The following is a 23,393-nucleotide window of genomic DNA, read 5'->3' on the forward strand; positions in this document are numbered from 1 at the left end:
TGTATTACCGGTACATGGATCAGGCAATGTGAGAAGCAACCCTCTGATCTCTGTAGCAGCAGTGGGGAAAGACAGCTCAACTTTCCTTGTGGCTTGGCTCAGCCCACTGCTAGGCTACTTATAGCCCTGTAATATACCACTCCTAAATGCTCAGTCACCCAAATGCAATCCTTGTCATAGGGTATGCTGGGAATGCAACCAGGGATCATGCCAGAGGACAGTGCAGAGACACACGAGTGTGAGCACTGCCTCGGGCCTCATCCTCGCACCTCATGCAACAAGACATTCAAGGCTCCTAGAGCTCCCCATGTAAGGATGCCAATACCTCCATCCCTACAAATAACTCATTGTGTTCCTCAACCCCTATAGGTTAGGGGCCCTATAACATCTCCACCAACTATACCCTAGCCAGTTAGCCTTCCACTACCTCTGGGTAGGTTTTGCCGTTGGATTCAGGATTCTCGTTTCAAGTAAACCCAGTTCTCAGGAAGCCTTTAATCAAAAGTTAGTGTGTTTGTCCTGTGTTTTACTGCCTCTCTCATATCTGGGCCCCTGCCACTCGTGGACTCACTGTTCCTGGGCCCATGGCTCCTGGGCCCTTCTGGCATATGGGCCTAATTAGGCCTGTTGCATCTTCACATTTGGCCTGCAATACCATTTTGGCCAAACCCATGGTGACCTGCTCTTCATCTGGCATCATACATGACATCAGGTGTTGGGCAGGTAAGGACACAACTGGGCTAGAAGGGGGTTTGCAGAAACTGCCATGCACTGATTTCTTCTTCTAATGTTCTGTTTTACTGAAAGCTTTGTAACAGTAGTTCAATAAAGCTTCAAAAATTGTCTTTATAATCCATATGCTATATATATTTTCCTTATGTTTTTTTTTTTTACTATATCGAGAAAGCATACATCATGTCCTAGAAATCTGCAAAAATGCACATATGGAAAAACCCTGGAATAGAGGAGTGGATTTTATTCCTTAACTTAATTGCCTTCAACACTACTAAAGTTTCCAAACATGTATTGCAGGATCACATTTGACAACAGTGGATAATGAGGCTGTTTTCCCAAAAGGAAGAAACAAGGAGACTTTTTATCTGAATTTAGGTTTAATGCAGTAATATTTGAATGGATTGAAGTGGGGGGGGGGAGGCGGGAGGAGACACTAAGCCTGATTCTTCCAAAATACCGTCTTCCCTCTCCTTAATGTACAGACTGCGGCAGTGCGATATTGATACATACTATGGACAAATTCAGCTGCTGATTTATCAATGGAATAGTTTGAAAGTAGTACGAGTTCTGCTATCAACAGAACTTATGTATATAGTTCTGAAGAGCACTGTTGTTTTGAGGCAGCTGAGAAATGACTTTGCAACCCATGCAGCACCGCATCTTGGAAAAGATAGATGAATGGTAGCTGAACACATCCTATTAAACTGGGAGGCTGCCATTTATGTGCAGAGCAAAAACAGAATTATTCTGACACTGCATCATTCCTTTCTGACAAAATATCTCATGTTTTTGTCTCGTGCTTATTCGGCAATGAAATATCAACAGCAAGCTAACATCCTCGTAGGCTGCAATGCTAATATGTTGTGCAAATCTTTTCTGTTCTGTTTCTGAACTGCCTAGTCAGTAAGGATTTTTATAAATAAATAAATGAATAAAGTAAGTTACTCACCATTTAATTTAGGACTTGGTGTCCCCAAAGCTGGCCTAGGGTCTTTCACCAATATTTTTGAACCAGCTGTTGATATAAGTAATACAAAACAAGTTATTATTACATCTATGCTGGTTGTGATACATTAAATGTAGAAATAGACACAAATATATCAAAGATGAAATACCAATGTCATTAAATTGCAAATAAGCAAAGAGGCGAGACATTTCTCACGTATCTATACTGGAAACCAACATAAATCCGAAAGACAAATCTGGTGGGAGCTCAGTTCAACTGACATCATCTTGCAACACAGATGCACACTGTCTTGTTTTAGTACACTCGATAGTTCTATCACAATTCCCAGGGGTTCTATGAATCAAGATTACTTCTATAGATTTCAGTCCAAATATAGTGTAGGCTGTATGTGCTTTACAAAAGCAACACAGTATTTTAACTGATCATCATGTCTTTCCCTAAATATGAATTGCATTGTTATGAAGTTGCTGAAAACTCTTTTGGAGGCCTCCTACCTTGTCTCAGCATTGCATTTTACACAGCTCCTTTTGTGCATTTTACACAGCTCCTTTTGCAGGAGTGCCGTGCACTGATAGTGGTTTACAGCTGGTTGAAGCTTTGGCTGCAGCTCTGGCCTTGTGTGGGATCAAATCCCAGTAAGTTACTGGATGTTACAGCTTGATGAATATTGTCTGGCAGTACCTACACATTCACCTGCAGAAATTCATGGGGCTGCCATTGGGGATTTGTAGAAGAATCAATTGCATGATGATTCACATGACTTTAAAATAAGGGTAGATGCACTTACTTAAATTGCAGCAGCTGCATGTATGCACTCAGAGGCGCCAATTCCTACAATGCATCCATATATGTAGTCCCCCCACAAAAGAACCCCTATTTTAGTTAGTGATCTGCTGAAGCCAGATTTCTCAAAGATTCCTGCCCCCCCCCCTGTGGAAGAAGCATTTGCTCTTCTGCTTCATTTGCAAATTACTTTAGAATTACTTCAAGATTTTGGATGGTGTGGAGTTCAGCTGACCTTATCATAGTGTGCTGGTTATGGGCAGTGAGTGTGCTTTCCTTTCCATTAATCATTTCTCCAGCTTCCTGCAGCCTCTCTAGCTCTTCACGCTTCCTGATATGAAGAACCCAACAGGGGAAAATTTTCCTCCTCTGAACCTTAATTGATGTGTAAGAAGCCGTAAAGTCTAGCTACCAGGCACTTGAGATTGGTGCACTTGTGGATATTGTTTTTTTTTTAAAGGAAATATTTTCAACACTAATTTATTTGAAAGTTCTCTCTCTCTCTCTCTCTCTCTCTCTCTCTCTGTGTGTGTGTGTGTGTGTGTGTGTGTGTGTTTTGAAAGAATATGGAGGGCTACTCTGGACACCACATGATCCACTTGTTGGGCCAGTGTGTAGGGCCTCCATGTACATAACTTATAACCACCTCATGCATTCTAAGATGAGTTCAGTGAACAGATCAAAATTAAGTAAAATTTCAAGAATCAGAGAGCCAACAAATAAGAATCAGTCAATATATATATATATAATAAAAAAAAAATTGTCCAGTAGCACCTTAGAGACCAACTAAGTTTGTTCTTGGTATAAGCTTTCGTGTGCATGCACACTTCTTCAGATACATGCACACGAAAGCTTATACCAAAAACAAACTTAGTTGGTCTCTAAGGTGCTGCTGAACAATACATACATACATACATATATATATATATCGACTGCGTCAGACCAACACAGCTACTTACCTAAATAAGAATCAGATAAGCCAACAAATGAAAATCAAAGTATATTCTGTCTGTCTGTCTGAGGCGAGGGGAGTTGCCTAAGTCAATGGAACCTTGTCACAAACCCGTTGTCATCCCCATGCACCTTGCAGGAAATCTTGTGGGGCTGCCAAGCATTTTAAAAGGTCCTAAGCACTAATCTATATTCTTAAAAGGGTTTGGAAAATGACACCAGTTTTATCTTCTCAAACGAATGTCACACATTCCTTATAGGTCAGGGTTGCACAAAAATTACAAAGGATCTATGAAAGGAAAGAGAAGTTTGGGTGATAAAGGCAGACCAACTTTGCAGCTGCCACATGTGTCCTTATTACTTGTGATGTCTTCTGTAACTTGAATCGCTACAAGACAGATGAAAGCCACACAATTCTTTATTCCTTTAAAGTCACCAGTGCAGTCATTTTTGTGAAGACTATTTTCATCAGCAACAACAGAGGACAAGGGAACATCCTGCTTTTTCTCCTAATGACCTTCCCATTTGAAACAGGCTCCTTCAGGTTTTCTGCATGTATCAATAAGATCAAAAAGGCTCCACAAGTTTGTGCCAGAACACCCTTTTTGAAGCAGGCTGTCCTGTGGAATGACTTGCACTACTGAACGAAATGACACCAGCCTGGTCTTTCATACTATTTGCACTCCAGTTAACTTATTTTACAAACATGAAACTTTATTCTCCCCGCCCCCCACGAGAAAATAATGAAACTGGGTGGAGAAGCAGCAGAGATGTAAAGGGAAAAGAGTATTTAAAGAAAGGTGCCAACAGCTTATCTACCTACTCTTCATCTCTCTGTTCTTAAAGGATACCACACTTTTAGATGAACTTTTGTACACCTAGAAAATAATGCTGGACAAAATCTTGAACCCTCTGTGTGTGGGGTGGGGTTGGGGTTTGGGAGAGAATTTACAATAAGCCAGTGTTTTGTATAGAATGCTAAACCTGGAACCAAAAGTTTAAACTTCATCTCATCCACAATTATCACTAGGGTCAATTGCTTTTTCTGAACCTAACATTACACACTGCACCATACAATCATAAACTCTTAACAGGCAAATGTAATCACATAGACACATGCCTAAACCATGGTGGCCAGGTAACCAGGGCCGGAGGAAGGGGTGTGTGGTGGGTGCGGGTTGCCCCGGGTGTCACCACTGAGGGGGGTGACAAAATGCTGGGCAGTACTCACCGGGGGGCATGCAGTGAGCCCAAGCCACATATCTCTCCTGGAAGAGATACAGTGACTTGGGTGCATGCAGGTTCCACGCTGCCCAAATGGTCCACCTGCTGCCTCCCCCCCCCCAGCTGTAGGGTGGCTGAGTGGGAGGAAACAGGCAGACTTTGGGGGCCCTGCAGTGTGCCCCACCCTCGCCCCGCCCTGCCGCCACTGACCAGGGGTAGCCAGTGTGGTATCTTCTAGACGTTGCTGAACTAAGATAGCTGGCTGATGAGAGCTGTAGTTAAATAACACTGGAGGCCATTAAACTGGCTACCCCAGTTAAAATGATTATCTAAACTGGTTCCATGTGTAATGTGACATAATCACTGTGTGCATCCTCTGACCCCTTTCTCACACCACAGGTTGGCTGGGATAAGAAGATACGTGGCATGGAATATCAAATTACAAGGGGGTTGGACTCGATGGCCCTTGTGGTCTCTTCCAACTCTATGATTCTATGATTCTATGATTCTATAAAGAGAGACAGAGAGTGAGGGCAGTCTTCTGTCTCCCATCCTATCCAGTTCTGCCCTGAATAACTAAACAGGAGATGCAAGAAATTACCTTCGCACACAGGCACTTTCCCTGTCCAAGTGCCATCAGATCTGCAGACTCTGTGTTCCGAACCTCCTGCTAGAAAGAACCCTGGTTGGCAGTTGTATATCAGGGTATAACCAAGTGAGGGAAGATCCATCCCTGCAACATTCGTGTGAGCTGGCGATTCTGGCTGTTTGCAGTTGTGAGCTAAAAAGGAAGTCATAACTCATCACATATGTGACAAAACACAAGACAAAATATAAATCATAGTTCCCCATGTATGGATCTCCCTCCCAGACAAAATTAGATGTCCCCCACACTGGCTATTTTTCGACAAAATGTCAAAACACACTCATTCCTCAGGGCTTGGGGGTGGGGGGTAAGAACTATGCTAAGCTGTTTACACTGCAGATATTAACTGATGCTTAAAAAAATAAAATAAAGACTATGGATTTTCTAAGTATTAAGATATATATTTTCTGCAGGGTTTTTTTTTAATGTTTTAAGCTGCCCTGGGCTCCTTTTAGAGAGGAAGGTAAAAGAATAAATATGATAATATAAACTAACAGAAATAAACCATGGCATTGAAAGGCAGATATGATCAGTGCTTGAATTATACATGAAGAGGCAAGAGGACCCTTAACAAAAGCCACAAACTCCATCCTAAGACCTTCTAATGTAAACCAAATTGTGCCCACTCCTGTAGCTTTCTAAAAACAGAAGTGAAGGTAGTTGACACAAAAGGAAAAGGGGGCTTGAACCTTCCTGCCTCGTGCCCCCATATAATTAGCAAAGGCACACAGGTCTGGATGTGCTTCACCTTATTTTGAAATAGCCTGATTCATGATATTTAAATTGTATACATCAGTGCTATATCATTAGGACATTGTGGAAAACAAACCTTGATGCAGATAATGACCCAGCAAAAGTCACTAGCAAAACACCCACTGAGATCAAGGACCATAAGTCTGCCCTTGTATTCTTTTTAAATATGTTTATTACTTGTTTTTTTGCCACTCCGGGCTTCTTTTGGAGGCAGGGCAATATATAAAATCAATCAATCCATTTATTCCATGTACCACATTTAAACTAGAAATTACCAGGATGGCATCCAACATAACAACTTAAAACAATCCACTAAAACACACTGAATGCCACAAGAAGATATGTCTTATGGACTTACGTATGCATTCTGGCTGAATACCACTCCAGGTAAGATCAGGAAGACAGGTGCGTGTTGTAGAGCCTTGAAGAAGGTAGCCTTTTCTGCAGTGAAACTGTACGACATTCCCCACCTATGAAAACATTATATTGATTTGGTCAAGACTAAATTAAATGGTGAATATGACACAAAATATCTCTACACCTTCCCCAGCTCTGATTTTAATAATACCTATTTCTTTTCAGATGTAACTGTGGGGGTTTTTTGCTACCTGCTGCTCGAAGGGATCTATGAACAATGGGGATATTGCAATAAGATGACAGACAAAGTCTATACAGTCAACAATTCTTGGCTATTAGCATCTGAAAAGCCAAGTTCATTGAATAATTATTGGAACCATTATTGCTATTTGTTGCAAGCACTTAAGCAGCACTATGAAAAACATTTTATTTCCTGGCCGCACCCAACAAACAATTCTTAGTTCCTTCTGCTGCCAGGGACAACAGTGGCTTCGAATGACCTGTTAATTAAAACTCATTCAACTGCGGATAGGTTTATCATATGGAAGCATTATTGCCCTTGAAAGCAACAGATACTAGAAAATTAAAAGCGATGAATAACCGTTATGAAAGCTTCAGACAATCAGGCTGCAACATGAGTGTTTCAGTGATAGCATGATTTAACAATCTTCTGAAATGTCTCTACCTTTTCTCTAAGCTGGTTCTAGAATAACCACACACGAGCGGCTAGGCATAATGCAGAAAAGGGAGTAAGGGTATGTTTGGGGCACAGGAGCTCATAAGCACACAAAAGGGCAGCACAATGAATGCGAAGCTGTTGTTAATTTTCCAGTATTCATATTGCAATATTCACATTGCATTGTTTCTATTCAGAATAAACACACCATGTAGCCAATCAGACTTCAATTTGCTCAGCTAATTGAAAATAAGTTTATGGTCATTTCAAATACCAGTATTTCAACAATAGTCATATTCTCTTTTCTCTCGGGGCAGCAAAACGACTTGTAAAAAAACCCAAAAACAAAACCATAAAAACCAGTTCCGATTCTCTTACTCTTTAAGGTCTGCTAAAAGCTTTCCTTGCATGAGGACAAGCTGAAGAATGCCCATAGTCTCTGTGACCGCTTGAATACACACAATATTGTTTTCCCCTTTTTGATAAACCCATTTCACAGGAACCCAAAAGGAGTCCCACTATGTACACCTCTCTTGCCCCAGTTCCTAGAAATATCAAGTGCTAATCCCCCATCTCCTTGGGATTCAGCCTATGTGCTGACATCACACACCTCCAGTGTCTCTTTTGACTGGATTGTTGCCCCACAACCATCTTTCAACATGTTCCTGACACACAACATAAAAGCATAATCCCCATCACTGCTTGTTTTTTTCAGGCTTCCGGGGAGTTCTGCTGAACTACATACACAGATGCCGCTCTTTGCGTAAGCGCTGAACTTAAATCAGAAATTACATTCATGTAAGCATTCTTAAGCAAATCAGCCCTGAGTGCTCACTAGAAGGACAGATCCTGAAGCTGAGGCTCCAATACTTTGGCCACCTCATGAGAAGAGAAGACTCCCTGGAAAAGACCCTGATGTTGGGAAAGATGGAGGGCACAAGGAGAAGGGGATGACAGAGGACAAGATGGTTGGATAGTGTTCTCGAAGCTACCAACATGAGTTTGACCAAACTGCGGGAGGCAGTAGAAGACAGGAGTGCCTGGCGTGCTCTGATCTATGGGGTCACGAAGAGTCAGATACGACTAAACAACTAAACAACAACAAAGCTTTCTACCTTGTAAGATTTGTTAGACTTTATTGCTTGCTTTATTTTTAATGCAGTTTCTGATTCATTCTGCTTCTGTAACTTGATGTAGAAGCCTCTAGTTGATCATTAACTATAGTTGCAACTGGTTTTTTCGCACAAGCCTCAAGCTGCCTGCTCACATAGAAGGTGCTGGAAGGTCTGTTACCCACTGCTCTGAAATATACTCAGAGTCGAGAGTGGATTTCATGCTCTTTATTCAGCTCATAGTGGTGAGGAGGGAATGAATGTCCCCTCAAAGTATCTGCTTTATATACATTATTTACACAATGGGCTGCACGTGATTGGCTACTTCCGGAATTCTCCTGTAGGCCAATCAGATTGTGGATTCACTTCTACCTGGAGCTGGATTGGGTGGCTCCTGCTGACCAATCATACTGCTGCATTGTTCTAGGACCAATCAGACTGCTGCATTTTGGATCCTATTGTTCTAGGACCAATCAGACTGCTGCAGTTTGGATTCTATTCAACTCAGTACATAACTGCTCCAAGATCTGGACTCCACATCTCCAGATTTTAAAAATAATTAATGTGGTGACAATTGTTGACTATTAAAGAGGTAAACAAATGCCTATCAGCATGTTCTACCTTGAAAGAGAGGAAGCAAGTAAGCCCTTGTGACAGGACTCCTAGAATACTGAGCAAAACCCACTGTCATGACATCAGAATTCTTCATTCCTGAAGACCCCACCTGCCCCCATTCTGCCAGAGAGTCATCCAGCAGAAGTTAATTGCCCAATTGCATGCCACCCAGTCACCCAATAAGACTCTAAGAGCTATACCAGATGGGGTGCTAATTGTCTTTACAATCATACAATGGTTTTTTTTGGGGGGGGGGTGTTGGGGGGGTTAAATTAATAGAAGGGAATTGCATATTTTCCTTGCTCCTCATGGGCCTGAAAAAAAATGGCACCCACCCACTCACAGCTTCCAGTAGCTCCAGGTGGAACATTACCCTTGGTGACAATGGGTGTTTTCCTTCTGGGGCTATGAGCAGCTACAGAGGGAAGGATTTTCATCAGGACTGAGGCAGGTGAGGGGTAGATTAAAATTTCATCCCTTATTTTTTTAGTTTTATGTTTTTAAAAATCTATCAAATCTGATTGCTAAAGGCAAGTTAAGCATCACATCTAGTTTTGCCCTAAAACTGATCCTAAAGCAAACCTATGTACATGTAACTGCCATTTCAAATATTCACAGAGGTTGCATTTACCTTTTGAAGGATGGCAATCACAGGCAGTGAAGTTCATTTTGGTATTCTCAATGTCAGTTTCCTGATCTGATTTTCTCACATTTAATCAATATGTCTTGCACAAAATTGTTCTAACACAGTTCACCATTGGCTAAATCTGAGACAAGTTTCTGTTTTATTAAAACTAGACATCAGATTTTTTATTTTTATTTTTTGCTCATTGGTGAAACAAATGCTTTGTATGCAAAAGGTTTCAGGTTCCAATCATTGTGTCTTCAATTAGGACTGGGAAAACTTTAATGTTAAGGTGCCCATGTTTACAGGAGCTGTAGCTCAGCAGTAGAGTACATGTTCTCCATGCTGAAGCTTTCAGCTTCAATTCCTGGTATCTCCAGTTAAAACAGGGTGTAGGGAAAATGCCCGGGAAGGCCACCACCTTCCCAAGACACCAAGGCGTCTCTCCGATGGTCACCCCCTGGCTGTAAATCTTCCTCAATCCAGAGAGACCGGTAATAAGCGACCGCTCCCTCCTGAGAGGAGCACACTCATCTTCTGGCATCCCATTGCAGAAGAAAGAGACAATCCGTAGCTCTAAACTACTTTATTTACATTGTCTATACACAGAGCTTCCATCCAGCGTGTCTGCTGTCTATGAGCAGCAGTACAGAAGAGCACACTTCACTCAGAAGCGAAAGCACCTTCTTACAGTACTGAGACTGAGCAGAGACTTCCTGTCTCACGCTCTCAGACACCATTGTGCTCTCAACAACCATTGTGCTGCTCCTCGCAGCTGGTGAGATAAAAATCCTAACAGAAAACCCACCTATTAAAACACAGACACACACACTTTATCTCATTTGTGACTTCCCCCTTTCCCCACATTACTGAAGTTATAACTGATATAATACCACAAAATACACAATCTTGGACTGACGTTATGTATAAATGTCTCAATATTCCAGGTGTTTTATTAAAGCAAACGTAGTCATTGGTTACACTTGGAAGGGGAAGATGCAAATACACTTAACAAACTGAAAGCTGCAGCAAACTGCATGCTTCACCTCTGGAATTCATTTTATATATACTTGTAAGTATATACATAAGAAGGCTTTGCAGCACTGTTTACAGTCTGCTGCAGTTCATCTTCCACTAAAAACTGTGGTTTTCATTTCATTGGCTGTGGCAAAATAGCATAACTTTACATAATTTACAATATTTATTACATATATTAAGTAAATTAAATTGTCATTTTGTTATTCCACCCCACAAATGATGCCTGGTGCTTCCCTGATCACCCTTTGTGAGTTCAGACTGAATGTCTGAACTGAAGAGGGCTATTGTCAGACAGGAAATAGGAAGGAGAAGAATACAGGAAAAGTAGAAGCCACATAACAAAACAAAACAAGTAAAAGAAATGGGGAAACCCTTTCATTTCTGTTTTGTATCTAACACTGCACTTTTCTGTTGCTAAACAAACTCATCTTCCTGTGCTATCACTTTCCTACATTTCATAAGCATTAAATTCACAGGAAAGAATGACTTTCTAAGTTGCTCCTTATCTCCATGCTGAGTTTCATACTGATATTCATAAAACTGACCCAAAAGCTAATAGAAGGCTACCACTAGTGTAATGGATCTATTTTTCTTACAAAATTCAGATTGTGCCTTGGATCCCTTCAGGTTTAATAAAAAGGAAGTTGCTGAATTTACACACACGTACAGACACGCACACAAAATAAATTGGGGGGGAAAGAATTGAGCTTAAAAGTATTGCATACATGACAGACTTATCCAAATAAATCCAAGTTATTTCAGCTCAGTGCCATGTTGTCCTGTAATGGCTTGTCGTCAGAGCGCTATAAACAATTTCCTATGTTACCAGCAGTACCTCTACACAAATATTTCAAGCCCACAGTTCATTTCATGGAAGCAATTTGTTTTAGAAGCTCGCAGATGAAGTTGGTAAAATCTGACACCCAAAATATATTTTGCATTTGTACATTCTGTTCAGCTGTTCAGAAAATATCAACAGTACAACGAAGTGCTGGGCAGGTTGGCACAGACACTAAATGCACAGAATTATTGTTCATGTTATGTTACAGGTTCATTTACATGCCTCAGATGAGATTCAAAGTAGGGCTAAAGGGGCATACATCTGCATGCATATCAGCAGTTTTATTAGTATCCACATTGGTGACAATGGACAGCTACAGAAACAAATATCAGATGCAAAAACTGTTCAGACATGTTGAGTCATCCTCACCCCCTCATCCCAGAGTTTTGTTTTCCTTTTTAAAAAATGTAGGCTGCAATTTCTAGCTGAAGACTGGTGTAGGACATCTTGGGGCTTGTACACCCTTTGCACTGGATTTTGTTCTGTATAAAATCCCTTTGCAGTGGGAAAGTACATACAAACACACACAGAGAGATCTTTTCCCATTTGGGTGAAAAATTGCTTGGGGAAAAGTGTCGTCTAGTGGTGCCTTTACATACTTATGATCCTGTGGCTGTGTTTTATAAAAGAAAAGAAAAAAGGAGCAAGGAAAGAAACTAGGTGTTGTTACGAATGCTGGCCAGATATTGCTGCCATACCTATGTCAGCCAAGTTGTTTGCTAATGCCATAAAATGGCTGGTAGATTTCTTCCATGAGCTAATGGTAGAGAAACAGATGGAAAGGTTTCTTGAGGGTTTTCAATGGAAGAGACCATTGGAAGTCGACACTCCCTCTCTCTGAGCTAAGGAGAGGAGGAGGATTTAAACTAAATGCCTGAATGGGGAAAACAAGAGTCTGGGGAGGAGTACAGTGGGTGGGGGGGAGACAGAAAGAGAGAAAAGAGGCAGCTGTGAGCTCTGAAAGCATCAGGGACAGTGTGTATCACTGCTTCCTCTACTTATGCTCTGTTTCAACCTTTCAAAAACTGGTATCCTCTAGATGTTGTTGGCCTTAAACTCCCATCAGTCCCAAGCATCATGGCCAACAGCCAGCTCTAGCAACATCTGAAGGGTACCAGATTGATGAAAGCTTTGTCTATTTATATATTTGCAAGTTAAACCAAATATTACAAAAAATACCATGCCCCCAGTGAGCTCTTCTCAAAAACGAAGCCAAGCCCAGCAAGTGCACCTGTGAAATCGTGGCGAAATCAGAACCATAGAGTATTAGAAATGAAATACATATATATACAGCATATGATTGGAAGTTTTGTAGGGTTTCACCCTAGGGACCTTATTCTGGAAATCGTCTAATACTAATCTTTGAAAGCAGAGAGGTGCTTGTTTATTTCAGATATGAGGTCAGTGTCATTTTTTTGCAGAAGTCTGGAATGCTTTGGAGCAGTTAAACTTGTGTATGAGTTTAACAAAAACATAGGGGTCAATGGTTTCCGGTGCTATTCATTACAACTGAGCAGGGATAAAAACATAATAAGAGCCCTGCTGGGTCTGGGCAATTGTTATAGATTTGTTCTATCGTTGTAGATTTTTTTGGGGGGCTAAACCCTAGAAATTAATACATGTAGGATTTTGATTATTTGGGATGTGAAGTGAGGAATATCAGCTGCAGAATTATTCATGGGATAACCTTTGCAAAATGACCTGGCCAAGCTAGGGCCATTAAGAAACAATACAGGGCCATTGAGAGCTATCGGCAATGCAAGAGAACTGCCCCCCCTTGCCCTGAGGTGTGAACAGAGACTGGGGGGTTGGAAGGTTGCCAAGGTTGGAAGGGTGTGAGGTGACAGGCAAAGTGAATCTTGAGCAAGGGTTGTTGGGAAGAAGAAGGGGAAAGACAGACTGGGATCCATCTTGGGCAGGATGGCTGAAGGCTGGCAGCACTGCTGTGGGGGACAAGCTCATCTTGAAATGACCATGCCGTAAGATCTGGATTCTCTCCATGCAGGCTGTAGGTGTAAATAGTTGAATAAACCATATTTCTTAAAGCTACAACATTTTCTGCCGTCTCTCGATTCTCCAAAGGAACACTGACCCTGGGGGAGTGCCTGCAACCCCATGGACTCTTGCTACTGTTTGGCATAGAGAGCACCCAACTTTTGTAACAGTATGTTTGCACAGTGGCAAACCAGATGCCTATGGGAAGCCCATGAGTAAGACCTGAGCACAAGAGCACTCTCCCCTTTTGTGGTCTCTAGAAGAAGAAGAGGAGGAGGAGGAGGAGGAGGAGGAGGAGGAGTTTGGATTTGATATCCCGCTTTATCACTACCCGAAGGAGTCTCAAAGCGGCTAACAATCTCCTTTCCCTTCCTCCCCCACAACAAACACTCTGTGAGGTGAGTGGGGCTGAGAGACTTCAAAGAAGTGTGACTAGCCCAAGGTCACCCAGCAGCTGCATGTGGAGGAGCGGAGACACGAACCCGGTTCACCAGATTACGAGTCTACCGCTCTTAACCACTACACCACATTGTATTCAGAGGCAGTGTGCCTTTGACCATGGAGGCAGAACATAGTATCTCACCAACTCCTGCTTCATTAAAAATAGAAGCTCCTGATCCTTTGTGGCTGTGGAGAAAAGCTTGAAAATATATGGGTCATCCTTGCTCAATTCCCAAAGCTCTGAATCTCCTTTACTGCCTTGCAAAGCTCCTTTCTCTTCTCCCTTGGCTACTATATCTTTCCTACTGTATTTACTGAATATCTATCCCTACTATTCATCCCTTTCATTTCCTCCAGGCTCAGCACTACTGTCTTCTTCACTCTTTCAAGTTGCTTCCTACAAATTCTTCCAGAAGGCTTTTTTAAGTGGCAGATGCGCTTACAGTACAATTTCATGCATGTTTATTTGGAAAGTAAGTCATGAGTGTGTTCAGTGGGGCATAGTCCCTAGTAACTGTGCTTGGGATTGCTGCCTTAAACACTGAACTATCTTTAAAATTTGTGCCGAATATTTGCAAACACAGATGCTCGCTGTGCTTTGGAAGCTCCCAAGGCATTACTGCCATTGCATCCAAGCCTTTATGAGCACTTTCTAATGCAGAATTTTATGCATTACAATATAGTACAAATCAATGCAAATTCTGCCAGAACCATGGCCTTGGTTTTTTCTATACTTACTGATAACATGGTGACATGTTTGCATTATATCAGTTTAGCTCCAGAGCAATTAGAATCTCTCTTTATGAGATTATATTTCTGTGAACAAATATGGAGGTCTTTCATGTTTAATAGGTTTTTTTTTTCATTTACACGTCTAAAAAGAAACTTCCACAGTATGTTTGCAGACAGCATGAAATTGGCTACCATTGTATTTCTATTAAACGGGGGCAAAGTATTCTACTCTAAAAATGGGTCACAAACGTGTTATGAAAATATTTGTTTAAACTTAAAATTTGAAAAAGTATGGGTGACAGTAAAAGATCCTATAAACTGAAATTGCCATTCAGTCACATACATTTGAGCATGATATATTGAAACACATAGCTCATCAGAAGTAATAACATACCAACATAATAAATCAAGGGGGGGGGGGACCTCATATAAATTGTGAGTTTCCACAGGGTTGCAGGATCCATAATCCCACTACTGCACTTTTGGGTTGTTAATAATGTCAATAAAATTTAGAGAGAAAATAAAATAAAAATTGAATGATATATAAAACTCACTAAAATGATAAAGCTCTGGGCTCAAAGATTTCCAGACTTTCACATAACTGATCAGTTTCAGACCACAGTAGAGCCATCCTTGCTCATGTTCCCAGACTCATTATGCTTATGTGGCGACAAAACCAAAGTAAAGAAAATATTGTAGCATTTTAAGAAAGGGACGAGAATCAGCAAGGCACAACTAACAACTTTTCATGCATTGCTGACAAACGTTTGGTAAAGCAGGAGTGGTTCTCAACAGACCACAGTTGTTGAGTGAAATGTAAATTCAATGAGCACTCCTACCTGATAGCCAAATGTATTGTTTTGTGATCCATGACGGGGTACTCCAGGGTTATCACAGGCTGTACGGGTGGGTTCTAAGTCAATGAGAAAATTGTAAAAGTAAAGGACTTGTTAAATTCATAATGGTTTGCAACCAAATTCATGCAAACTATTTTCAAAACTGTCCGCATTTAAACTGAGGTGCTCAAATACTATTCTCAAACCTGATTAATGCAACTGAAATGGTAGTATACAGAGGCATATCCAAGCAAATATTCGGTACTCTACCCTTGGGAGCCAGTCTGCGGGAATCAACACCCTTTGCTACACAAGCAGTGGCGTAGCGTGGGTTGTCAGCACCCGGGGCAAGGCAAGTAATTTGCGCCCCCTAACCCGTGGATTTGCGCCCCCTAACCCGTGGATTTGCCCTAACCCCAGATGTTGCGCCCGGTGCGGCCGGGCCCCCCTGCACCCCCCACACTACGCCACTGTACACAAGTAGATGTTGTGGATTGTGCCCGGTGAAAATAGGTCCATGAGTTAAAAGTGCAAAGAAAGGAGAATAGCATGTAACAAATTTGGGCAGATCCCACTGTACCTATGCAACGAGGAGATGATCCACTCCATGTACCATCTGCTTGACATATCCGAGTACTAGAACCAACCAGCACAAATGGGAGATTACAGCTGAAAGAGACTTCTGACTGATAAATGAAACTCTTGCCTTCCCGTTTGCCTTGACCAGGTACTCCTGGGTCACCACAAAACTTTGCTGTGGAGAAGAAAAAAGAAATACATGGAAAATATGTTGATAGTTATTGCTTCCAAACCCATTGGATTAATTTGTTTGGAGATGTAGAATGGCAACACAAGGTTTCCTACTCTGTCTCCTTCGATGCTCCATTTATGTGATGTGGAATTTTAGAGAGCAGGATCATAGAACTGCAGAGTTGAAAATGACCCTAAGGGTTATTGAACCCAATCCCCTGTAATGAAGGAATGACAGCTATAGAATCACTGACAGCTATAAAATCCCCAACATCTGTTAAGACCCAGTTCTGCAAAATGTTAAGGTCATCTTCAATCCTCATTCTAATTTCTGAAGTATTAGCTACCCGTTCCAGCTTCCTGTCATATGCGTACTTAATGAACATCCCCTAAATGCCTTTATCCAAGTCATAAATGTTGAACCCAGGTCATAACTTTGCAGCACTCCGCTTGTCACTGTTTCCTCAGGCTAATGAGGGACCATTGGTTAGCATAGTTACGGTAACTATCTACAAATCCCGGGGTTTTTTTCAGCTACAACTCACTGGATCTCAGTTCTGGCACCTCTCAGTTGTGCACCATTGTCCTTATAAAAGAACAAGGGAGGCGTTCATGGTGAATTCCTGCACCTCTTTTTCTAGAAAAACAGCAAATCCACCTAACAATAACATATTTTAGCCCACTATTCATGTGCATGAATTTTATTATTTCGATCACAGACCAGTTCCAGCCCACATACAATATCAAGGAAGTCATAAAACATGACAGGGATACATTTGAATTTGCAATCAGGTATAACAGGGACAATGCAGATATAGCAACAGTTTAAAAATATATAAATTAAAACTTAGTCACTAACATATAACCTAAAATTATCATTTAAGGCCTTAATCATTATGATAGCACAGCTTGTTCCCTAAGTTTTATGGCAATCACACAGAATTTGGTTCCCCTTAACGTGATCTCAGGATCCTTGTCCTCTACCAGGGATTTTAGACATTGAAGTTCGGATACATTTGGAGATTTTTGCATAGCAGGGGTAATAAATATAGAGCTTATATCCCTGCAGAAACGGCAGAGTAACAAGGCACGAGAGACAGTTTCTACCTCCATCAAGCCGCAGGGGCAAACTCGTTCCACATATGGTTTACCCTCGAATCTGCCCTGCAATAAGGCAGATGGCAGCACGTTGAATCTAGCGAGGGTAAATGACCATCTGTATTTAGGTATTTGTGATTTTGATAAATAATTTGCTGGGGTAAATCCTCTCCCATCTATTCATGTGCATGTACACACGGAAAGCAAAGTGTTAGACTCATGTGCGCTTCATATCTGGATGTCAAGAGCTACTAAGTATGTGTAGTTATTATGCAGAGGGTTCAAAGTTGTTGTGCTTTTTATTTATTACTGCTCCTTTGTATTAATAAGAACCCAAACCTTCAAAAACAAATTTTGAAACATTCCTCACACAAATAAATAATCTAATTCATAGCATTCTGGGAGTTGGGTTATTTTTTGTAGGAAGAATTTGTGGAGGAACATCATTCATCTTTCCTCTCTCTCCTTCAGCCTTTCCCCAGCTATATGCTATTGTTGGATGCTTAGTAACTCCCTGTCTGAATAGGTAACCATGGAAACTAGACACCATAGCAATTCACATCACTCTTATTTTTCCCTAGAATACGGAGGTATGCAAAAGAAACATTACCATTTGTAGCAGACCAAGTTCTGGGGTTTTTTCTCTTTTCCCCAACAGAAGTTTGTGCTTCACTAATTACCAAAGCAACCTGACCATGTGTGAAAGTGATAATTAATAACACTTCTATCTTATGCCGCAATTAACTGGGGAGGCAGTACGGAATGCAACCAAAGCATGGTAGATATCCTCTCTGATGCAGGGATATAGTTGAGCGACAGGAAATAATTCTTCAACTCAAAGGAAGCCAAGGATGTGAAAATAGGAGACTACTGAAAATACACTGGTTTGTTTCAGATTATTCCATGCAGAGTAGCCCCAGGGATGCAGCCACATGAATGACTAACATGGCATGCCCATGGATGCAGCCATTAAGTCACAGCAGCAATCTGCATGATGGGGAGGGCTGAAAAATATACCATCACATTCACATGAATCACCATAGGATGCCGCTAGTATCTGTGGATTTTAAAGGTTAAGACATCACCTCTCTCCATAATGCTGGACACCCAGCTTGGCTATTGAGAACACAAATGCACCTTCACTTTTGACTTCTCACCCATAATACTATGCAGACAGACTTGGAAGAAAAGTTGAGGACTTTTATTTGTGTGCTTGAATGTACAGCTTTACCATAGCTGAAAGGCTGAGAATATGTAACAGTAGATTTATAGATAAATATAAATTGTTCCATTGGAATAAAACTGGGAACTAGAACAATAATTATAGCTGCTTGGTAGACCACATGCTTTACATGCAAAAGCTCCCAAATTCAATCCCCCCCATCTTGAGGTAGGACAGAGAAGTCACCCATCTGAAACTCTGAAGCCTTGCTACCCGTCAGGGTAGTTCAGTTCTGAACTAGACAGACCAATGGTCTGACTTAATACAGAACATAATCCTTTAATCCTATAATAAGACAGTGAGCTGGGTAATTAGGAAGTGCTGAATTGTGTGACAAGTAGTCACAAGTTAGACAAGCTACTGTTTCCCGCTTTGATTGATTCTTGAGCAATTGTGCCTGCTCAAAGCAAGCATCTCTGATATTGCTATATAATTAGACAAATAAAAAGCAAGACATATAGCCAGTGATTTTTTTTCTTAAAAAAGAATGTTTAGGGCTACTCTCATTTTCTTACTCATATCGAAATACTGTCCCCCAATGAGGCCAAACTTAGATTCATAAAATGTTTAGGGGTCTGCGTACCCCCAGAAAAAAGCACTGCATATAGAAGTAAGTTCTGAATAGATGCCTGCAAAATCTTTATTGAAGAGTAAAGTTACAAGCTAACCACTTGATACAACAATATAATGAACTGCATCCTTAGAGACTTTGTGTAATGCAAGATATCCTTCCCCAAAGATTCCTAAGTAAGTTTAAGAGTAATGTGATAAGAGGACCAGTCCCCTTGTGAATCAGTAACTAGTGAAAGCAGAGGTTAGGAGTAAATTCACAGAGCTCCTATGAGAAGGCTTCCATGCAATATTAGGACCACCTTCATATACATGCATTGGCCTCACATACAGGTTTCCCCTGAATCTGCTATGAAGGCAGTAGTGCATACTGGTTATTGTGGGAATATGTGCAAAAACTGATTAGGGATTCTAGCCTAAGATTGCAATCTAAGAAGCAGAGCAGTCCCATTTGCCCCTCTTCCTGCCCAACACACAGAGACAGAGGCTCTTATGTATAAATAAGAAACAGATATTTATTCAAGCCAGGAACACTACAGGGGGTGACCATTTTGTGTGGGGGTTCCATTCCTGGCATAAGAGTGCCCGTTCCACCCCTGTTCTCTTCTCCTCCAGGTCCCAAAGGTCCCTCACGTTGGCGGTTGCGCATCAATTGGACACAAACAAAATGGTCACTGTCTGTATTGCCTTGGCAGAAGACACAGAGTTTGGGAATCATAATTCAGGAGATCAGTATTCAGGCAAGACATTCAGAACTGGACAGAAGCGATAAAGATGTCTCAACACAAAGGCAGATTTAGTGGAACATGACCGATTTGGTCACACCAGGCATGGAGCCTTGGGGGTGCCACAACTATTATTTATAATTGAGAGAGAGATGTGGGGTGTGGGTGTCTGTTGCTGAATCTTGGCATCACATAGGGCACCGCTCAAGACCCCAAGATCTGCCACTGCTCAATAGTTTTTATGCTCTGCCTGTCAAACTTTGGAAGATGAGGCATGACACTCTCACTTGCTTGCTTTGTAAGAATGTTGGGGTTGTAACACCTCGGAGGTGTTTGAGTCTGTGGAGGCAGCACCTGGATCTAGGTGATAATACTTCACCCTCTTGTTCAGGCTCCTGATCACTTGCTGCTGCCTCTAGAGCAGTGGTTCTCAACCTGTGGGTCCCTAGATGTTGTTGGACTACAAGTCCCATCATCCCTGACCACTGGTCATGCTGGATAGGAATGATGGGAGTTGTAGTCCAACAACTTCTGGGGACCCACAGGTTGAGAACCACTGCTCTAGAGTTTCCTTTCCACACCTTGGCTACCCCTAGCCCACCCCCCAGGCTCCACTGAGACTCTCTGCTCTGTTAGGAGATTGTGGGGGGTGGGGTTTGGAGCCAGAATCCCTCCTCCACCTTCGGAACTGGCTGAAGTTGAGGCAGGAAGAGTCCCCACTCTGATTTCTCCAGCTCTGGTTCCCACCAATCAGCCTCCCCCCCATCTCTTCCTCCTCCTGCATCAAGGCCTGCCAACACAATCCCAGTCTTGACAGCACTGTGGGGTTCATGATCTCACTTTTACCAGGAGACTACTTCTGGGTTAAATAGCTTGGGATTCCAACATAACTTGCATGAATCATTGGGTGTAATGAATTCAGTGGGACTCCGCTTTTCAGGGAAGATGCATAGGATCCGTCAGTGCAGCACTCCAAATATGTACCAAATAGCCTCAAAGTCTTGGCTGAATCACATCAGGTTGCCCATATGGTCCTATTAGTACTTTCCCTGGCACAATACATAGAGAGCATTTGCAATGTTCTTTCGCTGGCACAATACATAGAGAGCTACATTTCTCAGGTAATCAAATCCACTGGAGTTATTTTGTTTGTTTTTTTTATAAAAAAAAGGTTAGTGGTGTGTTGTTGTTTTTTTTAAAAAAGAAGAAAAATCTATGCATGAAGCACAGTGTAAAGCACATTTGTTATTGTAATTAAATCTGCAGCAGTGCAAAATCCATCAATGTCAGCAATTTTATGATAATAAAAATTTCTGTATAAAACAGGTAATTTAATATAATATTGGAACAAAAAGTCCAATTGTCAGAGACAAAGCCTGAAGTCTCTTCTGTACTCCTGGCAGGCCCAGTCCTTATTAATGTCAGCCAGAGTGTTGCCTGAGTAGAGTGCTGGTTCAAACTTGCTTCTGGTGGCACTTTTGTCATATTTGACAAGATTGCTTTACCAGTGCAAAATATGAGACAAAACACTGTCATTGATTCCTCTTCTGTGTCTATGTTCTCCTTGGAAACTGGAATACTCACTTGTTTACAGAAACAAGGACCCTAAGAGGTAAAGATGTTTTTGTCTCAAGCTAACGCACAAAAAAACATCATTCTGAGTCAGCTCTGCCTTCCACCAGCCAGGGCCAGCTTCAGGTTATAGCCCTTGGCAAAGGTCCCAGTGGTGGACCACGTATGATTCCATAGGTCACTCCGGCAAGCTTACAGTCACTGATGGAGACACCACTTAGACTTTATTCAATTACCCAACATAGAGCATTGTCCCAGAAATGATACAACATAAACGGTACCACTTAGTCACCTAGTGGAGTCCAATAAAAACATATACAGTGGTACCTCATGTTAAGTACTTAATTCATCCCGGAGGTCGGTACTTAACCTGAAACTGTTCTTAACCTGAAGCACCACTTTAGCTAATGGGGCCTCCTGCTGCCGCCACACTGCCGGAGCATGATTTCTGTTCTTATCCTGAAGCAAAGTTCTTAACCTGAGGTACTATTTCTGGGTTAGCATAGCCTGTAACCTAAAACGTCTGTAACCTGAAGCGTCTGTAACCCAAGGTAAAGGTAAAGGTAAAGGTACCCCTGCCCGTACGGGCCAGTCTTGACAGACTCTGGGGTTGTGCGCCCATCTCACTTAAGAGGCCAGGGGCCAGCGCTGTCCGGAGACACTTCCGGGTCACGTGGCCAGCGTGACATCGCTGCTCTGGCCAGAGCCAGAGCCAGAGCCGCACACGGAAACGCCGTTTACCTTCCCGCTGGTAAGCGGTCCCTATTTATCTACTTGCACCCGGAGGTGCTTTCGAACTGCTAGGTTGGCAGGCGCTGGGACCGAGCAGCGGGAGCGCACCCCGCCGCAGGGATTCGAACCGCCGACCTTTCGATCGGCAAGCCCTAGGCGCTGAGGCTTTAACCCACAGCGCCACCTGCGTCCTGTAACCCAAGGTACCACTGTATAAATAAAGACATGACCAAGGTAAAAGCAGTGAAATGAAAAAAAAGTAAAAAGAAAGGAAACCAGAGATCCCAAACAAACAACTTAAAAAGCAGTCCTAAGTTTAGGAAGCCAGCAGAGTTGCCCCATCTCAAACTCTGAGCTGGCCTGAGTCTGGTAGAGGGAAAACAAGTATTTAAAATGGTGTTTGACATTGATTGGGACGCAGGTGGTGCTGTGTTCCAAACCACCAAGCCTCTTGAGCTTGCAGATCATAAGGTTGTGGGTTCAAATCTGCCTGACAGGGTGAGCTCCCATTGCTCTGTCCCAGCTCCTGTCAGCCTAGCAGTTTGAAAGCATACCAGTGCAAGTAGATAAACAGGTACCACTCCAGCGGGAAGGTAAATGGCATTTCCATGAGCTCTGGCACTCATCTTGGGATTCCGTGCACCAGAGCGGTTTAGTCATGCTGGCCACATGACCTGGAAAGGTGTCCATGCACAAATGCCAGCTCCCTTGGCCTGAAAGCAAAGATGAGTGCTGCACCCCATAGTCAAATTCAACTGGACTTAACCGTCCAAGGATCCTTTACCTTTTACCTTTATCTGACATACCCCACACTTTGGGCTAGTACAAGTCCCACTGTGTTGCCAGATCACATGACTCAGCTGAAAGAGGGTTGAAATAGGTGGACGTTTAGGTGGACTTTGTCCTGCTCTGTTCCCCAAATACCCGTTCTGGAATTTATGCCACTGTAAATTCTGTTGGTTCACATTCCAGTGGTTGAGTCAGCATAGCTCCAGCTCAGCACATGAGTCGTCTATTCAAATTCACTCATCTTGGAGGATACTGGGCTTTGAATGAGCTCAAAAACAGAAATGGGGGTAGAGGGGTGGGGACAATGGCAGAGCTTCATGCTCTGGCAACGAGGGGCAGAGAGCAGGCGGGGGCGGGGCTGGTGCATGTCCTGAGGCAGGGCATGCCGCATGCAGTGCGGGTGGGGGGCAGCAGTGATGGCACCCTACCAGAATCGTGCTGCCAGGGGTGGAGCGCTCCCCCCCCACTCCTCTTCCTCCACCAGTGGGTGGAGACAGTTTGCTGGAAGAGGTAAGCTTTAAGCCACCAGTGAAACATGAATGAGAAAGGAGCTTATTGAAGCTCTCAGGGCAGTGAAGTCCACATATGTAATGCTTCCACGAGGGATG

At 42.4% G+C, this 23,393-nt stretch overlaps 1 protein-coding gene across 4 annotated transcripts in view; it reads right to left on the reverse strand.

Moving 5' to 3' along the window:
- Positions 1-23,393, reverse strand: part of CSMD3 (CUB and Sushi multiple domains 3) — a 592,920-nt gene that overhangs the window by 18,423 nt on the left and 551,104 nt on the right. For all 4 annotated transcript variants that reach the window (XM_079984060.1, XM_079984063.1, XM_079984062.1 and 1 more), the window contains 5 exons: positions 15,908-16,081; positions 15,331-15,404; positions 6,418-6,529; positions 5,262-5,441; positions 1,685-1,750 (listed from right to left, as the gene is read on the reverse strand). In XM_079984060.1, coding sequence (XP_079840186.1) covers positions 1,685-1,750; positions 5,262-5,441; positions 6,418-6,529; positions 15,331-15,404; positions 15,908-16,081 — 606 coding nt within the window. The remainder of the gene's footprint in view (positions 1-1,684; positions 1,751-5,261; positions 5,442-6,417; positions 6,530-15,330; positions 15,405-15,907; positions 16,082-23,393) is intronic.

The sequence above is a fragment of the Podarcis cretensis genome, assembly GCF_951804945.1.
Source record: "Podarcis cretensis genome assembly, chromosome: 7".
Taxonomy (NCBI): Eukaryota; Metazoa; Chordata; class Lepidosauria; order Squamata; family Lacertidae; genus Podarcis; species Podarcis cretensis.